At 51.1% G+C, this 21,323-nt stretch overlaps 1 protein-coding gene across 3 annotated transcripts in view; it reads left to right on the top strand.

The window, feature by feature from the left end:
- Nucleotides 1-21,323, top strand: part of pi4kab (phosphatidylinositol 4-kinase, catalytic, alpha b) — a 54,977-nt gene that overhangs the window by 31,173 nt on the left and 2,481 nt on the right. For 2 of the 3 annotated variants that reach the window (XM_029247354.1, XM_029247353.1), the window contains exons 44-55: nt 106-235; nt 1,262-1,332; nt 2,391-2,463; nt 2,631-2,701; nt 2,917-3,023; nt 3,998-4,102; nt 5,122-5,247; nt 5,888-6,008; nt 6,737-6,896; nt 7,618-7,707; nt 8,382-8,465; nt 8,872-9,369. In XM_029247354.1, coding sequence (XP_029103187.1) covers nt 106-235; nt 1,262-1,332; nt 2,391-2,463; nt 2,631-2,701; nt 2,917-3,023; nt 3,998-4,102; nt 5,122-5,247; nt 5,888-6,008; nt 6,737-6,896; nt 7,618-7,707; nt 8,382-8,465; nt 8,872-8,923 — 1,190 coding nt within the window. In that variant the 3' untranslated portion in view covers nt 8,924-9,369. Of the gene's footprint in view, nt 1-105; nt 236-1,261; nt 1,333-2,390; nt 2,464-2,630; nt 2,702-2,916; nt 3,024-3,997; nt 4,103-5,121; nt 5,248-5,887; nt 6,009-6,736; nt 6,897-7,617; nt 7,708-8,381; nt 8,466-8,871; nt 9,503-21,323 lie in introns of those variants that run through there. The other variant, XM_018728698.2, reaches the window with a different exon arrangement.

The raw sequence follows: 21,323 nt of genomic DNA, 5'->3' as shown, positions 1-21,323 counted from the left end.
CTCCATTTGTTCTGGCACCTTTCGAATAAAGCATGAAATATTGCAGTTTGATTCAAGTGCACATACAGCCTCCAACTGTGTGTTTTCAATGCCCTTATGTTACAGCTGACATCGGCGAGTTACTGGAGCAGATGGTGGAGGAGATCACCAGGTCCCTTTCAGGCCCTGCTAAGGACTTCTACCAGCGAGAGTTTGACTTCTTCAACAAGATCACCAACGTTTCTGCCATCATAAAGTACATAGTTTTCCTGCCTGAAACTCTTGAGTCATTAACCTTGATCAAGTGTGGAGGTGTTAGAGCTCTAAGCCATGTACCTTCAGCCTTGTGTTACCTTAACTTGGAGATGTGAGCCTCGCTGCTACACTGAACATACTGAGGGACAGATGATGATCATTTTTTCATTGTTGTGTCCACAAGTGACGCACTGCTGAGACACTGTTTTCCTCGTCACTGTTGTGCCGGCAGCCCCAGTGCCCTTGTTGTCGTCTCCTGGTGTCATTGTTTGTGAGAAGAATGACACCGCAGTGACTGTCACTAGGGGCGGATAGGTAGTTGACAAATGACCACAGTGACAGAAGAGTGCCTCTCAGAGCTGGGACAGTGACTGTAGTGAGAGGCACCGTGAGGCCTGGGAAGTCAGCCTTGAAACTTGTCTGCGCGCAACCCCTCCTTCCTGCCATGACCCTCAGGGTGTAATTACGGTGCTGCTTGCCTGATAAGAGCAGTAATTACGGTACATTATGGTCTGTCGTGTGGAATCAACTCCAAATCCGCAAGGCGTGGAAATCGTTCCCTGTGCGCCTGCATCCCCTTGGTGGCCTGGGTAGCCTCTCCGGTGGTGCTTTTGATCACGTATGAAACATCTTCCATTGTAGCTGTTTATCTGAATGGTGCGTGTTTGTTTTTTTTTGGGGGGAGGTGTGGGTGGGGGACATTTGCAAGGTGCTCACTTAGAATTCAAATTTTTTAGAGTGTTCAGACTTTAAAGTTTATAGGCTATACAGGCTGTAACAGTTGATGGGTTCACCTCACTGCTGCTCATCCTTTTGTTTCACATCTATTTTGTGTAGTAAGAAAAGCCGTTTGTTTTCTTCGTCTCCACAGCACACTTGAATCTGCTAGAAATTGTGCCATTGTATAGTTTATGCAAAGTAACTGCTTGCATATTGTTAAAAACCGCTAGTGATACACAGAGCAGTTCTTTCATATTTGTCTCTGTAATTATAAGGAGGTTTTTGTTTTTTACCATTTTCCTTTCAGGCCGGTCCCTAAAGGAGATGAGAGAAAAAGGGCCTGTTTAAAAGCCCTGTCTGACATCAGAGTTCAGCCAGGTAAGTGAATTCTAGTTATCGAAACTGACCACATGTCCACTCATCACCCCTTTTACAGCTTATGTTTTACTATGGGAAAAAAACACCCATGTATGTTATTTATGACACTTACATTCTGTGATACAGTTATTAGGCGTGACTACAGAGTTACACCCCAAATTGCACGTATTTGAATGCCGAAACTTGACTTTACGAGGAGCTTTATTTTAAGTACGGTTTTGTGCTCCTCCGGGGCGAATTAATCCATGAACACAGAGTACGGTATGGTATTGTAGCGTCCCCTGGAGCCCCACTACAAACTTACTTGACACAACTTAGTTGATGTGTGTCTCTCTTGATTATTGGAGAAATATTTGTATAAGTAAGTGTCTATGGACACTGCTGTTTGTGGGGGTTTTCCATTGTATGGTTTGGATGTAACTAGCTGGGAACCGTAAACTACACAGCATGTGCTGCTAATGTGGAGAATTCCAGCAGTGTGTTAAGTTGGCAGCATTTAGGGTATTATTACACCCCTACTGGCACGGCAAGTGCTACCTTTTTTCTGCATTCAACCCAGCCCGGCTGTACTTGCTTGCTGCCTCGTGTTTTCTTCGTCTCCATTAGGGACATGTGGTTTTTGTGTTCTTCCCATCGGTGCCCAAGGCCTCAGTATGTATGTGTGGTGCGTTTAATTGTACAGAGCTGCAGGAGTGCAAGTAGACAGCCATACAATATCATAGAGTAATTAATGAAGGGAAACTGCACTCTTGTGTTATGGTAACTAGTGTTGACAATCAACTGTGTCTGTCCACTTTACCGCAATTTGGTAACATTTTGCCATTAATGGCTGTCAGTGGAGGAACACTCTATAAATTACTAGAAAGGCAGAGCACCGCAATCTTGTTCTCAGCACACACTTGTAGTGTTCTTTAACTGCCTTCACTGCTCTAACATTTGGGTAATGTGATTTACCCTCAAGTCTGTGTTAAAGCAGCAGTGCCTCTACTGTCCTGATTGGAGGAGGGCTGCTGTGTTGTTACTGTGTTTACTCTAGAGGTGGTGCTTTATGTTTGCAGGCTGCTACTTGCCCAGTAACCCAGAAGCCATTGTGCTCGACATCGACTACAAGTCCGGTACACCAATGCAGAGGTACAGCATACAGTGAATTTCTAGCAGAAAGTTCCTAAGTAGCCCTCATGACTGCGCTCTCCTGTTACACAGTAGTACTCCATGTATTTCTTGAGCAAGTGTTTTTGTGTTTTCTCTAAATGTGTCATGGTTTTGGTTTGTCAATTTCCTTCAATGTTTTCTTCAAGTGCTGCTAAAGCCCCATACCTGGCCAAGTTCAAGGTGAAGCGCTGTGGAGTCAGTGAGCTGGAGAAGGAAGGTCAGTTGGCTTGTGAAGAGTGTCACACTGTGTCAGTGCTGGTGCATTGAGTTGTGCTCTTGGTCCTGCTGCATCATGACCACTGCACTGTTGACCCTGATTGAAGACTGTGGAGGTCTTCACTTGCACTGGGTGTGAAGTCCTCGGCTGTATAGCATTACAGAAGGGTACTGTTCTGTCTCACTGCTCCTGATGTTGTCTTTCTCTGGCCACAGGGCTGAGCTGCCGTTCTGACTCCCTGGAAGAGATGGAGGATGGCGAGGGGATGAAACGAGTCTGCTGGCAAGCTGCCATTTTCAAAGTGGGAGACGACTGCAGACAGGCACGTGGTTACTTGTGTCCATGCAAGTGTTCATGTAGTGATGAGCCTTAAAGCTTCTTCCAGAATGTCACCAGTCCCCACTTGGCCTTGTTGGCTTAAGTGTATTGCTGACTTGTAGACCAAGCGTTTTTCTTTATTTATTTTTTTTTTTTTATATATATAAAAATAAATTATACATGCTTTTATCCACCTTACGAAGGTAATGCATTCCTGAGAAACACTTTTGGAATGCAAAAACTACTGTATCTAGGAGATATAAGCACCCCTGGTTATAGTGGTGCAGCTCTACATACCTTATGCTTAAACACACAGACATAACATACATGCATAAGAGATCCAGTGTCTATGTATTGACTCAGACGTAATGCAAAAACCAGAACGATATAATATTATAGAAGTGTGTGAAAGCAATGCAAATGAATTCCTATTCACTGGATAAGCTGTCATGGTGACTCACAGCAACTGGACTTGTTTGTTCAGCTACTGTCATGTTTATGGAAGCATCCTGTGATGTGTGCTTTTTCACATGGTTACTTGGTGCTAAACAAAAATCAGTGTGACAGAAAACATGCCCCACAGCATTATACCACCACCACCACCACCACTCTGTACCTTTTGGCATAAGGCTTGATCAATCCCTGCATTCTTGTTATTCATGCCAAATTCTGGCACTACCTTCAATATGTCCCAACTGTGTGCATGTTATTTTTCCTTCATAATACTATTCTCTCAAAACTTTTGGATCTGCTGTTTGGCTGTAAATCAAGATGTGCCACATCTGTGTCACTATATAAGAACAGCGCTCCGTAAAAATTGAATCAAACGGAGTGAAACCTCTAAAGGCAATCAGAAGGCACTCTGGGATGTATTAAACAGTGCTGTTGTAATGATTGAAATTGTTTCTTATAAAAATTTCAGAAGTTTTTGACAAGTCTAATATTGCCTCATAGCTGTCTTCATATCACTCCTTGCAGGACATGTTGGCCCTTCAGATCATCGGTCTTTTCAAGAACATCTTCCAGTTAGTTGGCCTGGACCTGTTTGTGTTTCCCTACAGGGTGGTGGCCACGGCCCCAGGAGTAAGAGAGACTTTACTATTTACCCTGTTTCTTTCTTGGCCTCTTTGTGTTAGCTGCACCCTTAAGAAATTGTGGTTGAGCCCTGTATAGTAGTCCTCCACCCGAATGGGGTGATTTCCCAAAACAAACATTGTTTGGTAAACAGGGGAGGGCTTTGAGTGACTGTGTCGTACACACTGATGTTACGGCAGATAATTCTAGAAATTGTCCCTCTTGGATTCAGTAGGGCTTCTGCACAGCAGCCTGTTTCTTGACTGACCCTGGCCTTACGGTTCAGATTGTGAAAGGAAAAGACCTGTTTTTGGTACACGCATACATTGAGTTGAGGAACAGTGAGGAATACTGCAAGCCTCTAATGCTCCCTACCATTATGCCTGAATTGTTGTACCACCCTCTCAGTCAGCGGATACTATATGGAGAAGAAGACCAGTCTCACATGCAGTTCGTTGCGGTGTTTTCAATGCTCTGTGCTACGAGTGCCGTTCCTTGATCTTTGAAGATTACGTTCAGAATTCCAGCTCGAGTACAGATCATCTATCAAAAACCGTAGGCTCCCGCAGTTATAGTCAACTGACTGGAGGTTTTGTTCTTCTGGATTACACCGCATATGGGACATTAAAACCCGGTTCAGCGATATGAAGGAAACAGCGCAAAGGGAAAACACAGCGGGGGCACCACCTATTAGAACCACCCGATATGACCTCTGACCCCGTTCCCGCCCATAAATACACCCTTCCTCGTCAAACACGCCATTTCACATTTAACCTCCACAAGATGTGCTCACACCCTGACGATGCTTCCAACAAGAGAAGCGAAACGTCGGCACCAATGTCCCGTACGCGGTGAAATCCAGAAGAACAAAATCTCCAGTACAGATCATATAGTCTGTTATATACAAACACCTGTCTGACGGTTCAAATGTGTTGGACTGATCGCAAGTTGCTGAAATGAAACTGAAGCCAGTAGTGATTTTTGTGTACAGTTTTCCATTTCATATTCACTCATCATTTTTAAACTAGTGTGGAGTCATTGAGTGCATCCCAGACTGCAAGTCCCGGGACCAGCTGGGCCGACAGACTGATTTTGGGATGTATGACTACTTCCGGAACCAGTATGGAGACGAATCCACCCTTGCTTTTCAAAAGGTAATATTACAGATTGTGTTGTGGACAATGTTGCCTTAGTTAGTAAGCACTGATGCAGGCCTTAAAACTTGCTCTCTCCACTTTTTGAGTGGGTTACTAGCTTCCCTACCTCACAAGGGTAATTTGTTCCTGAAAAACCCCTTCGTAGGGTGAATTCACATAACTTGAAGTTCATGCATTCCTGGGCCCAAGAACTGATTCCATTTATGCAGAAAGAGCACCAAATCCCGTGAATGTAAACACCTACATTTCAACTGTTAACATTAGTTATACAGTAAGACGATATAACGGTGCACTTTCCCTTCGTTAATTACCACTGTAAATGCATTTACATGTATTAATTTCACAGACACTTTTCTCCCAAGCAAGTGTCCATCTCAGCTCGCTCAGCTCTATAAAAACTGTGTTCATGTACAAATGTAAGCTTTAATGTAAACACAGACCAGGTTAGTAAAGAGAGAAGAAACCTATGAAAACAGTGCAAATGTATCACAGTGGCAGCACATACGTGTGCGTTGCTCTCTATCAGTACCAATATCAGTGCATGCCACTAATCGGTGCACGAGCCCTTATTCTGTAAAGCATTGTAAAACGCTGTTAAAAAAAAATCCCACTGCGCTTTCTGTGCTGCTCCTTTCAGGCTCGCTACAACTTCATCCGCAGCATGGCAGCCTACAGCCTGCTGCTCTTTCTGCTGCAGATCAAGGACAGGCACAACGGAAACATCATGCTGGACAGCAAGGGCCACCTCATCCACATAGGTCAGTGACGTTGCTCAGGTGCCGGAACCCCTCCGGTCACATCTCTGCCCATTTAGCGCCAGGGAGCCCTTTCTGTTGTCCTCACTACCACCAGCTCAACTCACTCCGTAACTTCCATGTGTCCTCCTGTTGGGCTTTGGACTAAGGACTGGGGACACGGATCGGTGCGGGGGGACTGCGGCAGGAGCTCGGCATCGTCGGGTATCAGGGTTGCCGTGGAAGCGCCCGCTTCCGCTGCTTCCTCGTGCCCGTTTTCAAGAGGTTTACCGTGAGCGTTTTGTTTGATCACAGAAAAAGGGAAATCCGACTGGGCAGCAATCTATGATCATCTCTACAAACCGTTTGTGAGTTTACTTGAGCTGAGCTGCACCTCTCTTTCGCTTCATCAGAACCGTGTGGAGCTGCCCTTTACGTCGCTGTGGCCCAGGGCCCCCCTGCATTTACTTACACTTGTTACTGTATTCATGTGAGGAAACAATATTTGTGCAGTGTGTGTGTGTGTGTGTGTGTGTGTGTGTGTGTGTGTGTGTGTGTGTGTGTGTCGTCTTGTCAAGGTGTTCATTGTATCCATGTTACAGTTTGCCTGTGGCTTGTTTTTTTCCTGTTATTTTTTTTGTATCTGTGTCTTGTATCATCAACGGATTTGTACCCATGTATATTCTGAGTGTGTGAGAGAGAGAGAGAGAGAGAGAGAGAGAGACTTGTCACCTGTCTCATGTGTCTTTCAGACTTTGGCTTCATGTTTGAGAGCTCTCCTGGAGGGAACCTTGGCTGGGAACCAGACATCAAGTTGACAGATGAGATGGTGATGATCATGGGTGGCAAGATGGAGGCGACGCCCTTCAAGTGGTTCATGGAGATGTGTGTGCGGGGATACCTGGCAGTCAGGTGAGGGCTAAATGTCCTGATCACGTCATTTGTTACGCTCTCTCCTTTGCTCATCACTGTTAACTTGTGTTCTTGTTCTTTAAAACTGCTAGAATTGAGACATATCAAGGAGTGTTTTTTTGGTGTGGGGGGGGGGCCGTTCTCTGGAACAGCGTTCTTTGTATTGTGAGTGCACTGGGCGGAGAGCATTAAGGTGGATCTCAGTGACAGCGTTTATCTTTTCCTTGGCTTCCTGCTTACAAACTCGTCATTCAGCTGCTTTTTGTGCTTATTGTGGTGATTTTTTCTTTTTTTATTTTTTATTTAAAAAAACTAGTTAGGAATGTCAAACATTACTTGACATTATGCTTAATGAAATGAGTTCAAGATATGTTGGCTTCATAAGTAATGCATCAGGTAATAGTGGGGCAGCTGGAAATGTAGTGGTTAGAGCTGCTGCCTTTGGACCCAAAGGTCCCGGGTTCAAATCCCACCTCCAGCTGTAGTCCCCTTGAACCTAAATGATTTACTGTAAATTTTCATCAGCACTGAGAGAACGCGTTCAGCCGCCGGCGAGTGTGTTCTTTTCGTCTTTTAAAGAGGAGCATTTTGACTTTTGTTTTGCTCCTTACAAGTGACAGCTGTTTGCTAAAGTGAGTTATTCTCTGAGATGTACATTGCTTTGGAGAAATGTAAATTTTGCAGTATTCACAACCCCCCACCTTTTGCATTTCCAACTCAGGCCATACATGGATGCAGTTGTTTCCTTAGTGACGCTGATGTTGGACACGGGGTTGCCATGCTTCCGTGGACAGACTATAAAACTGCTCAAGTAAGTGCTGTGCATCTTCGTGGTCATGCAGCATCGAGGTTCTCCTTCATTCACCGTAGAAAACTGTAGTAAAACTGTGTAACCTGGTGAGGTGCACAGACCCATGTGAAGAATGTGATTAACTGTGGAAAACGTGTTGTGAGAGATCACTTTGTTTTCACTGACCTCTTTGATGCCCTCTTTACGTAAATTCTACTGTCTTGGGAATGACCGTGTTGTTGTTGTTATTATTATAATATAGTACCACAGTAGAGAGCAGTTATGCAGTTATATAGAATTTCCAACATGTGAACCCAAAGAAAAGCATAAGGAAGTAGTTAATTTAGAGCAACAACACGACGCACGTGTTCCTCGTACAGCCAAATGCCAAACTCGCGCAATGAGCCGTATCTCACGTGCCGCTTGTGTGGCCTTTGAGCCCCTCTCTCGCAGCAGGCCGAGTTCAACGCATACTGTACGTTAGTCGGATGACGAGTCGACCTTGTCCTTTTTTTCCTTTCCTTTCCTTTTTGAAAACCGGTGCTCTTGGATGCGAGTTACTGCCCCTCCCGGGTAACGTGTGTCACGTTGCTCCACTGCTGGGCGGTGGCCTGTGGACTGAGCTGGCAGGGAACGGTCTGTGTCCATTGACAACCCTTCAGCGTTTTTCTTCCCCCCCACACATACGTGTGCAGGCAGAGGTTCAACCCCAACATGAGTGAGAAGGAGGCGGCTGCCTTCATGATCAAGGTGATCCAGAGCTGCTTCCTCAGTAGCAGGTTCGTACCCTCCTCGCTTGAAGTGACCAGAAATGTGGGAACGCATATATTCCTGATCTCGTGTTCACGTGGCGCCCTTGTTCTGCTCTCTTCTGCTCTGCTGTCTGTCAGTCAGAGGAGGAGGAAAAGCTTAGTGAGGTGCTATAAACATGGCTCTGAAAAACACTGAAGATCCCATGAATTTATTGGAAGCATTAAAAAAAAAATTACTTTTTATCATGGTGTATTGAACATGTGTCAAAGCTACAAAAACAAGAACTTTATCATCACCTGTGCGTGCGTGCCTGCGTGTGTGTACGCGCGCACACCTTTATGTTCCTGGGTGACTTGAGGACGCCGCACACGCTCCTGTATGGTGGGGAAGCGCGACCAAACAAACGACCTCTTTCTCTTCTTTCTTCACCAGGAGCAAAACGTACGACATGATCCAGTACTACCAGAACCAGATACCGTACTGAGGCTGCTGGGAAACGCAGCCTGCGCCACGCTGCCTCCGCCCCCGTTTCTTATACGTTTCTCAGATCGAAACTGTTACACTAGCAATGATGTGCACTTTATGAATACTTAATTGTTTGTGCGAATAATGTCTGCATGTGCGTTCTCAAGAGGACCTGCTTTCCGTGACCTTTCTGGAAAACTCTAACCCAGTGTATCGGAGGACATGCGTAGCTCTTAATTGTACTTGAAAGGTGAGCTTTGGCTCTGGTCTCGTGGCCTTACTGAGGCACCTTTTCTATGACCATTGACTGTAAGTGTGCTGTTAAACCATGAGGATTCACGTTTTTTTCCCCTCCTCCTTCTTTGTTCTTTCTTAAAACCCTCTTTTTATCTGATGGCTTTGACAACCAGTGCTTCAGCTGATCTGTGTGTGTGTGTGTGTGTGTGTGTGTGTGTGTGTGTGTGTGTGCGTGCGCGCACGAAGTTTGTGTTTTGATGACAATAGAGAAAACATAGTTTTCTATTTCCCTATGTTTTAGGGTAAAACTGCTAATGAAGTGTTAAAGCTGATCTATATATGGGTATTAAATAAAAAGTGTGCACAAAAAGGTGTGTCCTGAGTGTTTTCTGCATTTTACGTCACTGCAAATCTGCATATAAATAATTTAAGTGCAGGTCTAATGCAGTAACTACAGTGAAAGACATGACCTTTTGTAAGGAGTCAGGATCCACTGTGTGTGTGTGTGTGTGTGTGTGTGTGTGTGTGTGTGTGTGTGTGTGTGTGTGTGTGAGTGAGAGAGAGATGTCAGAGTAGTTAAACATGTTGAACACCAGAGGGCAGTTTGTATCACAGAATCAGTGTTTTAGTAAAACGTTAAGGTCCTTCTGGCTCTCTTCATTGGTCTTTCCAGATCCCATTTTCGACAGTTCACTTACTTTGTGCATCAAGGAATCTTTCGGACTCTTAATTTTCGTACTCGTGGTGATTTTCTGTATAAGAGGTCATGCTTGCGACGGGAACGACTTGGGTGCGACGGGAATGACGCGTACAGACAGCACCATCCTTCCTGTTAAACCTTTTAGACTCCGGTCCCAGGATGTCGGAGGACATCGGAGTTCTGTCTCGTAGGTCACTAAGAGACTCGATGCTGCTGCTCCACGTCTAACTTGGACATTACAAAGGAAACTATGCAGAAATAAAAAAAAAAAAAAAAACATGAAAATGCTTTGGCCGTTTGCAAACTTCTGAATTGCTTGATATATTTCAACTATATCCAGGGCTCTTTAGGAAAGAATGTCTTCAAACACGTGTGTCAGGACCAGACAACGCCCAGCTTTAGCTCAACGGACAATGGTGCTTTAGTGCCAGGAGCACGGTAAAGGACGCGGTAAAGGGAGCCACTGCAGTGCCGTTTGCTCGCAGTGATTTACCCCCTTACGCAGCTGGGCAATTATTTACTGGAGCCGTTTCAAAGTGGTACTTTACTCGGGTGCGGCAGCGGGAGGTGGGTAGGAGCTCTGGACGCGCTCGGCCCGTGCGGCTTGTACGCGAGAAGGTGTTCAAAGCGCGGTAAATGGCTAAAGTCATCCCAAGAAACACTGTAAGCGTGATGATGATGATGAAGAATGTATGCAAAGCTTAAACGTGACATCTTGATTCTTTCTCCCTCTTCGACTTCGCCGCTCTTGTCGCCACAGCAAGGAGTTACTGTGTTCTTTCGTGGTAAAGCACCTCATTCACGTATTGTGTGCGTGTGTGTGTCTGTAGAGGTTCACGGAGGGAACCGTCCATGACCAGGAGGACGTTGTGCACTGTATTTTCAGGCTATTTTCTGTGTTTTCATACTTTCAGTTTGGCCTTTTTACATCACCGAGCACTTCTGTCTTGGACCACTTCACCAGACCAGACCTGTGGGCCATTCAGCCGGGACACCTCTCTCCCTTCCTTCCTCCCTCCCTCCATCCCTTCTCTAGTCTCAATTGATCCTCCGAGCCCCCCCCCCCCAACTTTCCAGCACAAAAAGACTCGAGCTGCAGGCCCCCCCATCCCCATCCCCATCCCCATCCCCATCCCCATCCCGCTGCCTTCCCTGATGGGCTGCTCCTCCAGCCGCTCCTGGGAGTCGCTGACAGGAGGATGGGGGTGGGGGGTTGGGGGGGGTGTACCCACTTGATATGCAGCACCTAGGCTCTGCTCTGTGGCTCACTGATGAATTATTCACCAATGACTTGAAAGGGGGAGGGGAGAGGAGAGTAGGGGGGGTACGATGCTGCATAGCCTGCGATTCATCCCTAGACAGAAAAGGAAGCCTGATCACAGCTGCAGGTGTAACGATGTGTCCCGGGACCTGCGCCCCGGGGGGGAGGGGGGGCTGGGTCTCCCACTGGAGCGGCGCTGCCCCGTGAGCCTTGAACCCATGATGCGGAGCTGTTGTGCCTCCCTCCCTCATCACATGTCCCTTTCATGTGGTTTTCACGGGGCGGTACACAGGTACCTGCTGGGCTTCGTATTCATACCTGACGACCGCAGGCGTTTCCTACAGTCCAAACACATGCAGTTCAGGTGAATTGGTAGCACTAAACTATGTGCGTGTGCGTGTGTGTGTGTGTGTGTGTGTGTGTGTGTGTTGTTATCATCATCATCATCATCATCTTCTTACCTCACAACTGACTGCGTCCAACTACTTGTCCAGGCCATGGTGACATCTTGTCTGGATACTGCAACTCTCTCCTGTGTGGCCTTCCTACTACTGCCATTAAGCCTCTGTAGCTGATACAAAACACTGCTGCTGCACGAGTTGCGTTTGATTTGCTGAAGCGTTCCCATGTACCTCCACTACTCATTTCTCTGCACTGGCTTCCCATAGCTGCCCGGATCACATTTAAGACCCCGGTTATTGTCTACAAATGCATCAGTAGAACTGCTCCCAGCAATTTACAGGTCTTGATCAACTGCTACACCCCAACCAGACCCCTTCGCTCCTCCACATCTGCTCGCTTGGCAGTCCCACGCGTGAAAGGTAAAGCGCGGAGGTTCTCGGTTCTGGCTCCGTTGCGGCGGAACGACCTCCCCCTCTCACTCAGAACTGCTGAATCTCTGTCTACATTTAAAAATGGTCTTAAAACTCTTAAATCTCTTCCAAACTCACTCCGCCTATGATCACGTTAGGGGTTATTCATTCATGTAAGGTGTTCATGCGTTCATGGAAGGTGTAAATGTTCATGCACTATAACTTTAAGATCATGCCTGGATAAACCTTTATACAGCTACTCCTGTAAATGTAAATGTTTATATGCATCTCATAAAAAAAGAAGTGCTAGGAAAGTGATCAGGAATCGTTGCTATTCTGATACAGTTTTATGCAGCTACTCGTGTGATGAACGTCGGTTCATTCGGTGGAAAGAAAGAAACTAACTGCACTTAAGAATCGCACGTCTGCATCCAAGTGTCTCTTTCTGCTCATGTAGTGAACATGTTTGTATTTTCTATGAGATGTTCGTCGCCGTGGAGAAAAGCGTCTGATACATGAACACATGTAGATGTAAATATGACAAAAACAGACTAAAGAGCTGCAGAAGAAGCCCTGAAAGCAGCTCCGGTCAAGCGTACGGTATGTCCTGTAGCGCAGCGCTCACCTCTTCCTGCTGCACTAGGACAAGTGGCCAGAGCCATGAATTATTGATAGGAGAGGAAGCTTTTTGGGATGGAATCTCATTACATGAAATATTCAGCGCTTGCGTCACGTGCGGGACGGTTGGCTGGAGGGGCCTTCGGAGCGGACGGGCTCCGGACCGCGTCGGACTCGGCGGCGCCGGTCGCTCGCGGCGGAAGACGATGGCGACGGAGCGCGGACGCCCACCCGTGGCCCTTTTCGCCGCTTCCTGTAGCCGTTACGTCCCCGGACGCGGTCATGTTATTTATTACTATTTGTACTCGGAGCTGAAACTTTTCTCTCCCGAGACACTTATAGGATGAGCTTTTCACGCTGATTTACCCGCTTCTACAGCTGGGTCATTTACTGGACAATTCGGGATGAATAAGTACTTTGCTCTTTAAACCTGTGTCTTTCCGCTGCAAGACGCCGAGTCTCAGCGTCGCGCGTTGCCACGTACCTTTCGGAATCGCCCCGTTCGCCGCACGGGAAAGTGAAGGCAGGCGAAGGAGAGGAAAACGGAAAACTCCGCGGTACGAGTGAGCGTAAGAATGAAAGGTGACGTTATTGTCGTTATTCTCGATGTATTTAGTTTCTTATAATTTTCAAATATAGGGCAGGGCGGCATATCAAGCGAGAACGACGACGGCCCCAACGCTGAACCTTTTCAACTTAATTGTGGAGCCAAATAGGAGCGCAGCTCAGTTTCTCGTAGTTCTAACGAGCAGTAAATGTAAAGATGGAAAAGCGAAAAGGTCGTAATGAACTAAATACTGTATATTCAACTTTATTTTCCATAAACCTGCTGCATTTGGTACATAGTATTTTTAGGGCAGGAAAGCTTCTTCGTGCGCAATTTTCTTGCTTTTCCTCCCGAGGCACCGATATGGGCACGAGCATCCGGCGGAACGTGGCCCGCGCGAAAAGCACGACGACGCCGTCGGGTTCGACCCGGCGGTGGCCGAGCCTCATCTTTCTTGGTGGTCGCGGCGCCCGAACTTGAGACGGAGCTGTAGGCGCCGAAGATGGAACGGAAGCTCTGATGGATTCCTACATCTTCTCCCTTGAATGTTTCACACCATCGATGGGTCGTTTACAAACTAGCGAAGTTTCTCGACAACCGATCTGGTCCCGCCGCAACAGTTCGGAGGATCTACGTGTCGATGCAGCGGGACCGGACAGCCGACGTCCGGAGCCAGATGCCGAGGTGGCGCCCGATGGACCGCGGCACTGCTGACGCTTTCTGCTCTTCTAGGCATCTTCTGCAACATTCTGCTCTTGATAGCATCCGCTGCATCGTTTTTGGACCGATTTCGCTACCCGAAGGCGGAAAGAGCTCTTTCTCCGCCCTCCTGCACGGACCGTCGACGAGAAGAAAGGGGAACGGAGCTCACAGATAGAGGCGAGTTTTCGACCGAGCGGCACGGGCAAAGTGAGTCGAAGTCGACGGTGAGCTCATTGCCTCCGAGTTTCCCTTGAGCTCAAACTCGGTGCATTTCGCACCGTTACCATCATATCGACGTCACGTTGCTCCGCTTTGGCTGGAAGAGAAAGGGCACTTTATTACACCTTGGCGTTCCGTCAACGTCGTGTTGAAGGGCAAAGGCCGCCGGGCCCCCGGAACGGTGTCGGTCCTGGGTTCGACCGTCCCGAGTTGCGCTCGTTCTCCGTGAGCCGCAGCCGCTGACGGAGAGCATCGGCTCTTGAGTGGCGTCGTCATCCGGGGGCCGACGTGGCCCTCGCGGGGGCTCGTGCGTGACCTCTGCGAACGCTAAACGCGCCGTCATGAGCACCGAGCGAATCGAGTGCAGCGCTGCAGACGCCCCCCTCGCTCACCCCCCACACCCCACGTGCCACGCTGGCTTGCAGCCAGAAGGAGCCTCGCACCCGGTCTTCCCCCTTGGCAGCTGGCCCAGCGCTCGTACATAAAGAAGAGCGCGGAGCGGAGCGTGGCTCTGTTTACACGACTGGGGTCAGGGAACAGGCAGCAGCCCGACGCTCCACAGGGTCACATGAGCCTCCTGTGGGAAGGGGGCGGAGCTCCCGCCTTGTCCCGTCTGGCGACTGAGGGAAAGACGGAGCGAGAAGAACGAGGAGAGGGGACGACGGAGCGCCGATGACGCCGAAGTGTCGAGGCTCCTGAAGGCCAGTGAGCAGCGGCGCCTCTCTGTGGAAAAGGGACACACGGGGCCCACGGAGAAACGACTTTGGAACCCAGGCGTGAGTCGAGTGTCGCCGCGGCACTCGAGGACAACGTGTCCGACGGGAAACGTTAGCACCGATGTCGTTTCGCGCACGTTGTCCGCCCCCGTGTGCGCGCGGGGGGCTCTTCTGCCGTCAAGCAGGCCCCTTTTCCATGGCCCCCCGCGGAGCCTCCCTACCTCACAAGTCTCCCAAAGTGCTCATTGTTTTGGGATCGTGCCCAGTACCGCGGTGAGCCGAGGCATCGGGCGCTTTCTTGCGCCATCATGAAAGGCCAGTCGCCATGACAACAGGCCAGCCCAGCGCTGCACACTAGGATGGGGGGGATTAGTTGCTGTGCTGTAGGGGAAGAGAGAGGGAGTGGGAGCGTGAGCGTGAGCATGAGCGGGGGGGTTTAACAAAGCAGGGTAAGGTTCAGGATTAAACGTGCATCTTGACATCCCCTCCGACCCCCCAACCCCCTCGGCCACAGATCTGGACTTTGCGCTCGGTTTCGGACGCGTCGCCGCGATCGTCGCACCTCGGCCAACGGGACTTATGAGCTCCCATTAGCCGTGGGACAAAAACGAGCCTGACAGCGTTACGAGAGGAAGCCCGCGAGGCCGGGGCAGCAGAGAGACCGCCCGTCGGCCCCGTCCCAAAAACGCACATCGCAGTCATCCGTCATGTTGCGCCCTCCTTTTAACTTCCGCTCACCCGCATCTGCGAAACTACGGCAGATGAGCGTAAATGAAGAAGCGGGACGCGAAGCTTTCGTTCCTCAGTTAAGGTCCGTCTCCGAGCGCCGATTCAGCACTTCGTTCACGTCAGCTCGGCGCAGGTCAGCGGGGCACGAGCGACGGACACCGGGTTTCTCTGCGTCGCCGCAGATGATCAACTGTGCGGGGGAGACCGGCGCGAGGCGTCTTACCGAGTGGCTCGAACCCGCGAGGAGCCCAACGGACCCTCTCGACACTTGAGAAGGTGCCGCGCATTCGTGAAGCGGGGCCAAACCCGCGGCTGTGCGTCGAACCCCAGGCGTACGGGCGCCGGCAGGCTGACGGAGACGGATGACGCGAGGCCCGAGGAGGAGCCACGGCGGCCGGCGGCCGTTGCCACTCATCTACATACAGTTGGGGAAGAGGAGTGGAACCCATTAATGTTAATCAAACACAGCTGACAGCTCCTAATGAAAATTTCATGGGGGGGGGGTGTCATCCATCAGCCCCGGTGAGAATCGGCTCATTCTGAGCCGTGAAAAGCTGAGCGGCTTCGCCAGGGGAGCGGAAGGTGCACGGAGCGCATCTCCTACCGCACGTACTACGGTACAGCGGCAGAGCCCGAAGCGTCTCGAGCCTCAAACATCACCAACAGAACCGTTTCTCTTGCGTTTCTCTGTTGTACCTTCGGAAAAGGCTTGGAGGTTTTAGCGCAGCGTGAGAAGAAGCTCACTAACGCTGTACTCTGCTCACGGTTATCGACTCGCTCGTACCGCAGCGTAAATCGCTTCTTCGGGGGTCTTACGCAACGGGGGGGGCCTTCAAACGCAGGCCTTCGGGTTATTGGATCGGCTTCCGTCTCGCTCACCCGGGCAACGCTCCTCGCACGCAGCAGGCGGCGATTCGGAGCGACGCGCTCTTTACGGCGCCTCTTCGCTTTACCGCGCCTTCCGCAAACAATTACCGCGGCGTGTCGGACCGAAGTAAACGTGGCGCAAAAAACGGAATTACACCTGCAGATTGAGAGAACGGTTGCAAAGCCGAGGGTGCGGGTTCCTCCTCGCGTTTCTGCGTCGCGCCGTTCTTTCGGCCTCCGCCCTCCGCCCTTCGTCCCCGCAGCGACTCCACAGCTTTTGCTGAAAAGCGCGGCGTCACGACACACGTAAGAGCGCCTACGGGGTGGAACTCGACTTCTGAACGCCCGAACAACGTTCCGGGCTTCGACGTTCACAGCGGCCTGTGTCCGACAAGACGGAAACTGCGCGCGCGATCAACAGACGCCCTTTCGCGCTTCCAGCTGGGGCTAAAGGCAGCGTGGGCCCTCGCGAATGAGGGGCCGTCCGTGGGCCGGGGGGGGCTGGCGAGCCCTGCGCGCCGGAGCCCGTTCTCCGTCCGAGCGACCGCCGCGCGTCACGGCGTCGCACGCCTGCGGCACCGGACCAACGGAAATATTATTCACGGCCGTCAAGTTTCCCTCTGACGCCCTTTCAGCTTGCGAAGGTCTCCAGGGCAACATTTCGCCCGGTTGCAGGAGCACTCGTGCACTCGCTTGAACGCGGGAGAAACCGATTGTCCCCGATTGTCCCCGATGGTCCCCGCCCGTCCCGCTCGCCTTCGCCTTCTCCTCCGTAACAGAACGATGGCTCCGCGAGGTCCAACAGACACGACACCACTTATGTGGCGCCACGGTGAGGGTGCGGTTGCGGCGGAATCCCAGCCTCTTTCGCCTTTCGGTCGGGGCCCTTCTGGACCGGTGAGGAATAATTTTCCCTCCGAGCCTCTCTTCCCGGCGGCTTCAGGCCCCGGAGGGATAGGGTACGAGGCAGCAAGGAGTGCGCTTCTGCAGTCGCATTTTGCAGCAAGAGCAACGCAAATGTAAAAAGCGACGTGCTGTCTGAAACGCCAACAAACACTCAGGCCCTCGTCGCTCCGCAGTCCAGTCTCGACTTGTCTCCTTCGGTCCGTCCTCGAGGGCCTCGGGCTTCTCGGCACCACCTGCTTCTTACCTTCCGCTCAGGTGTGGCTCGAGGGGCTGGGGGCTGGGTGTGTTCTGAGCGTCTGCATTCCACAGCGTAGTATATTTCTTACAATGCCCTTCTGCTGTGGCGTTACTTCATTTATCAGACACTTTTGTCCAAAGCGACTTCCAGCGGATACTACTGTAGCGTTATGAGCCCACACACCTTATTCACCGCGGTGACTTACACTGCTAGATACACTACTTACACTGGGTCACTCATCCATACATCAGTGGAACACACACACACACACACACACACACACACACTCTCTCTGCCACTCACACTAGGGGTGAAACTGAACAGCATGTCTTTGGAGTGTGGGAGGAAACCAGAGCACCCAGAGGACACCCACGCAGACACGGGGAGAACATGCAAACTCCACACAGAACCCATGTCCTCTCGCACCACCCACACTGTGTCACTGTGCCGCCCATTGTGTGTGTGTGTGTGTGTGTGTGTGTGTTAGTGACGATTTCTGGGCATAAATGGAAAAGGCACACAATATATTATATGAAATATATTATTAAATATAATATCCTAGGTTGAATTTATCTTGAGTTTATCTCTGATTTATGTCAAATTTAGATCTTGTTTATCCTGGATTTAGTTTCAGTCTGTTCTGGATTCATCTTGGATTTGTTTTGAGCTGATGTTTGATTTAGCTTGGATTTAGTTTAGGTTCACATTGCCTAGGATTTAATCTGCACCGAAGTACAATTTCGGTTTAATTTATGCTGGATTTATCTAGAATTTATGTTGGGTTTAACTAGAGTTTATCTTAGATTTAGGTCGAATTTTTCTCGGACTTGTTCATCCTGCTCGCGCCTGCTTGGTGCGGAGCTTCGCTCGCAGACGGCGCCGGGCTGATGAGGTGCTCCGTTACCGCGGTACTGCGTCAGTCTGCATCACGCAGTTCGATGGAGCGGCGGGGGGGGGGGGGAAGATTTGTGATGTGTTTAATAGCTTTAAAAGTCTAAGAGTATTACAAAGAGAAAATGCTGAGCTCCTGACGCTGACGTGGCCCTTTCTAGAGAGGTCAGTCGGTCAGTCGGTGCTCTGCTCCACTTCCCAATCTGTGCGCTTGTTTCTCCGAGGGGGGGTGTGTGTGTGTGTGTGGGGGGGGGATCCACTTTTGTTCCACTGAACATATGAGAGCTGCAGTGTGTCGTCATTCTGCGGCCCTCCCTCTGTGTTTCCTGATGCTGAAAATTGCCCTGTCACCCCCCCCCACTGCACCCTTCACTCTTCTATAACCACAGGCAGTGTGTGTAACAGTGTGTGTAACACTGCGTGTGTGTGTGTGTGCGTGCTCCTCCTGCACCACGCTAACCCTTACTATGGGTTCGTCCTGCTGTAATTAGAGCGTCTTCATCATCCAATAAAGGACCGCAGAAAAGGTGTCGTTACGGACGTGGGGGGGGGGGCCGCAATAAGGGTGCGCGGCGGACGGGGTGCGTGGCGGCGGACTCTCGCACCGATGCCGCTCGCTGTGACAATGGCAGCTCTGGCGTCTCTTCCAGCGCTTGTCTGCGCTTCTTTTTTCGGGCCTTTCTTCGCAGCCCCGTGCAAATACCAGTGCGTCTTTTCTCGTTTCGTGTAACCTTTCCTCGTACATCTCTACCCTCCTTCGCAGCACCAGTAGAGCTTGGGGTCGAGTACGGGGAGAAGAACCCAAGAAGTCGTCGCCGTGGCGACACCGATGAACGTCGTGCGCCGGGGAGGTGGCGGAGCAGCGGCTCTTTTACAGACACGGGCCGCGCTTCGCGGGTCAAAAGCGCACGCTCTTCCCGTGTTCGCCTCACGGCCGGCGGACGCCTCCGTGGGCCTCCTGCCTTCCGGCCATCCGGCCCCCGCTGCGCTCCTCTTCGCTCGGGCACCTGGGGGCAGAGCGCCGTGTACTGCGGTAACGTTGCGGTGCGGTACCGTACCCCGGAAGCGCTCTTGCCCGGTTGGCTGCGGGAGGGCCGGGGGCCGAGCCGGAGCCCCCCGCGAGGGTGGGGGCGGAGCCGCTTACGCCGAGGCCGATTATGCGCTAACGCTCGCCTGCGTCCGTTGTGACAGCTCAAGGTGGGCAGGACGAGCTCGAAGTCGGGGAGCCCTTCGCCCTCCGCCCGGCACGCCCGGCCCTTTCCGAGACACTGCAGCGAAGCGCTCGTCGTACGTTTTACACTCTGTTCGCCACATTTCCTCGCGTCCAAAGACGCGCAGAGTTTCGCACGGCGTCGCCTCTCAGGAGGGGTCAGCGGCCCGCAGGGGAGCTTCTCATCGCGGCGTCAGTACTGCGCTGCGTCCGCTGCGCGGCTTCTCTCCTGCGTTCATGTGCTCAAGGTCCCTTTTGCTGGAACGAACACACACACGCGGCTCTGCGAATGAGCTCAGATTAGCCTCTTTCAGGCACACGGTTTAAATAAATAAATAAATCGATATTTATGCGAAAACCAAACCGCTCTTACGGAAAGACACTGGGAAATGCACGTACGGTTTGTTCCGATATCGAACTCTGTTCCCGCGTCGCTCAGAGGGCAAACCATCAGCCGTGCGACATATCTGCAAAGACATCGTAAAATAATAAGTAGAACTAAAGCGGAAGGAATAAAGGTTAAGGAACAGGTGTGACTGAACACGTGAATCGATGTAACGGGTACCGATGGACATCGCAGCACTTTCTCACGAGGAAGTGGCCAGACGATGAAGAGGAGGAGGAGAAGAATCCCTCGAGACTGACGTGAAGTTGGAGAAGTCTTCGTGCACCAGCTCGCAACATGCAGTGACCCGGCTGCCCACCCCCACGCCGGCTGTAAGCGTAACAGCCGGAGGCTTTTCACGGATCTCCAGAGTCCCGAAAGCCTCCCGTATCACAACATCTGGAGCATTCTGGAACTCTCGGTTGCCGGTGGCCTCAAAGCGCTACCGCGGGACACCGGCAAAAGAGGGGGGGGGACAGGACTACTGCAGGTTTACCGCAGGCAGGACGTTACGTGAAAGGATTCACGCGGAGAGGCTTCACGAAGTAACGTGTGCTGGGTACGTGACCCCATGGGGGAGGGGCAGGAGGAACGTGACAAGATCCCATAATAAAATAGAGGACAAATCCTGCCAATATTGTGTACTGTGCCTGCAGCTCAAACGTCTGGTTTTCCGCAAAACCCGTTGAGCTCATTAACCAATTAAGGGAGATTTTTTGCGAAATGCGAATCGGGCGAAATCTCCACACTCCACATACGTTTACTTCCATTTCTTCGTTTTCTTTATCGGACAGACGCACGTACGGCGCCGAACGAGCACGACGGCTTCTTTCTGTCGTTCTGAGCTCAGGAAGCATCTCGCATGCGTTGGAAGGACCGCAAGGGCTCCGTTCCACCGGAAGCTCCTGTTACGCCGCACCCAAATGCGCCGCAAATGTCTCCGCGGCCCTGACAGCTGCCGGGACTGAGCGGCAGGCCGGAGGGCAGGACGGGACTCCCGAGGTTCAGCCGCGACTTGCTCCGCGGCGTTCCCCACGGAGCCCTCGGCATCGGGACGCTCCCCCGAGCCGTCGTTGCTCGAGGGGTCAGATCCCGGCCACGACCCCGGTCGGCCGCCCCGCTCCCCTTGGCGGCACGTCGGCTTCCGGCACCGAGGTCCGTCCGCGAGCGCAGCCGCGGCTCGCGTGGGGTGAGCATCGCGTTCGGAATGCCGAAGGGAGAAGACGGCGAAGAGGCACGAGACGCGGCGTCCTCAAAGGTATCGCATTACGAGTGTTCCGCGAAGGTCCGAGAGGGACCTCGGAAGGAGCCCGGGTCAGCAGCTGTGTCCGGACAAAGGGCCCTGAAGACGACGCTGCGTGAAGTTCGGTCTCTCCGGGAA

Source organism: Scleropages formosus, chromosome 21 (assembly GCF_900964775.1).
Source record: "Scleropages formosus chromosome 21, fSclFor1.1, whole genome shotgun sequence".
In the NCBI taxonomy this organism is placed as follows: Eukaryota; Metazoa; Chordata; class Actinopteri; order Osteoglossiformes; family Osteoglossidae; genus Scleropages; species Scleropages formosus.
This window is presented reverse-complemented; position numbering and strand designations above follow the sequence as displayed.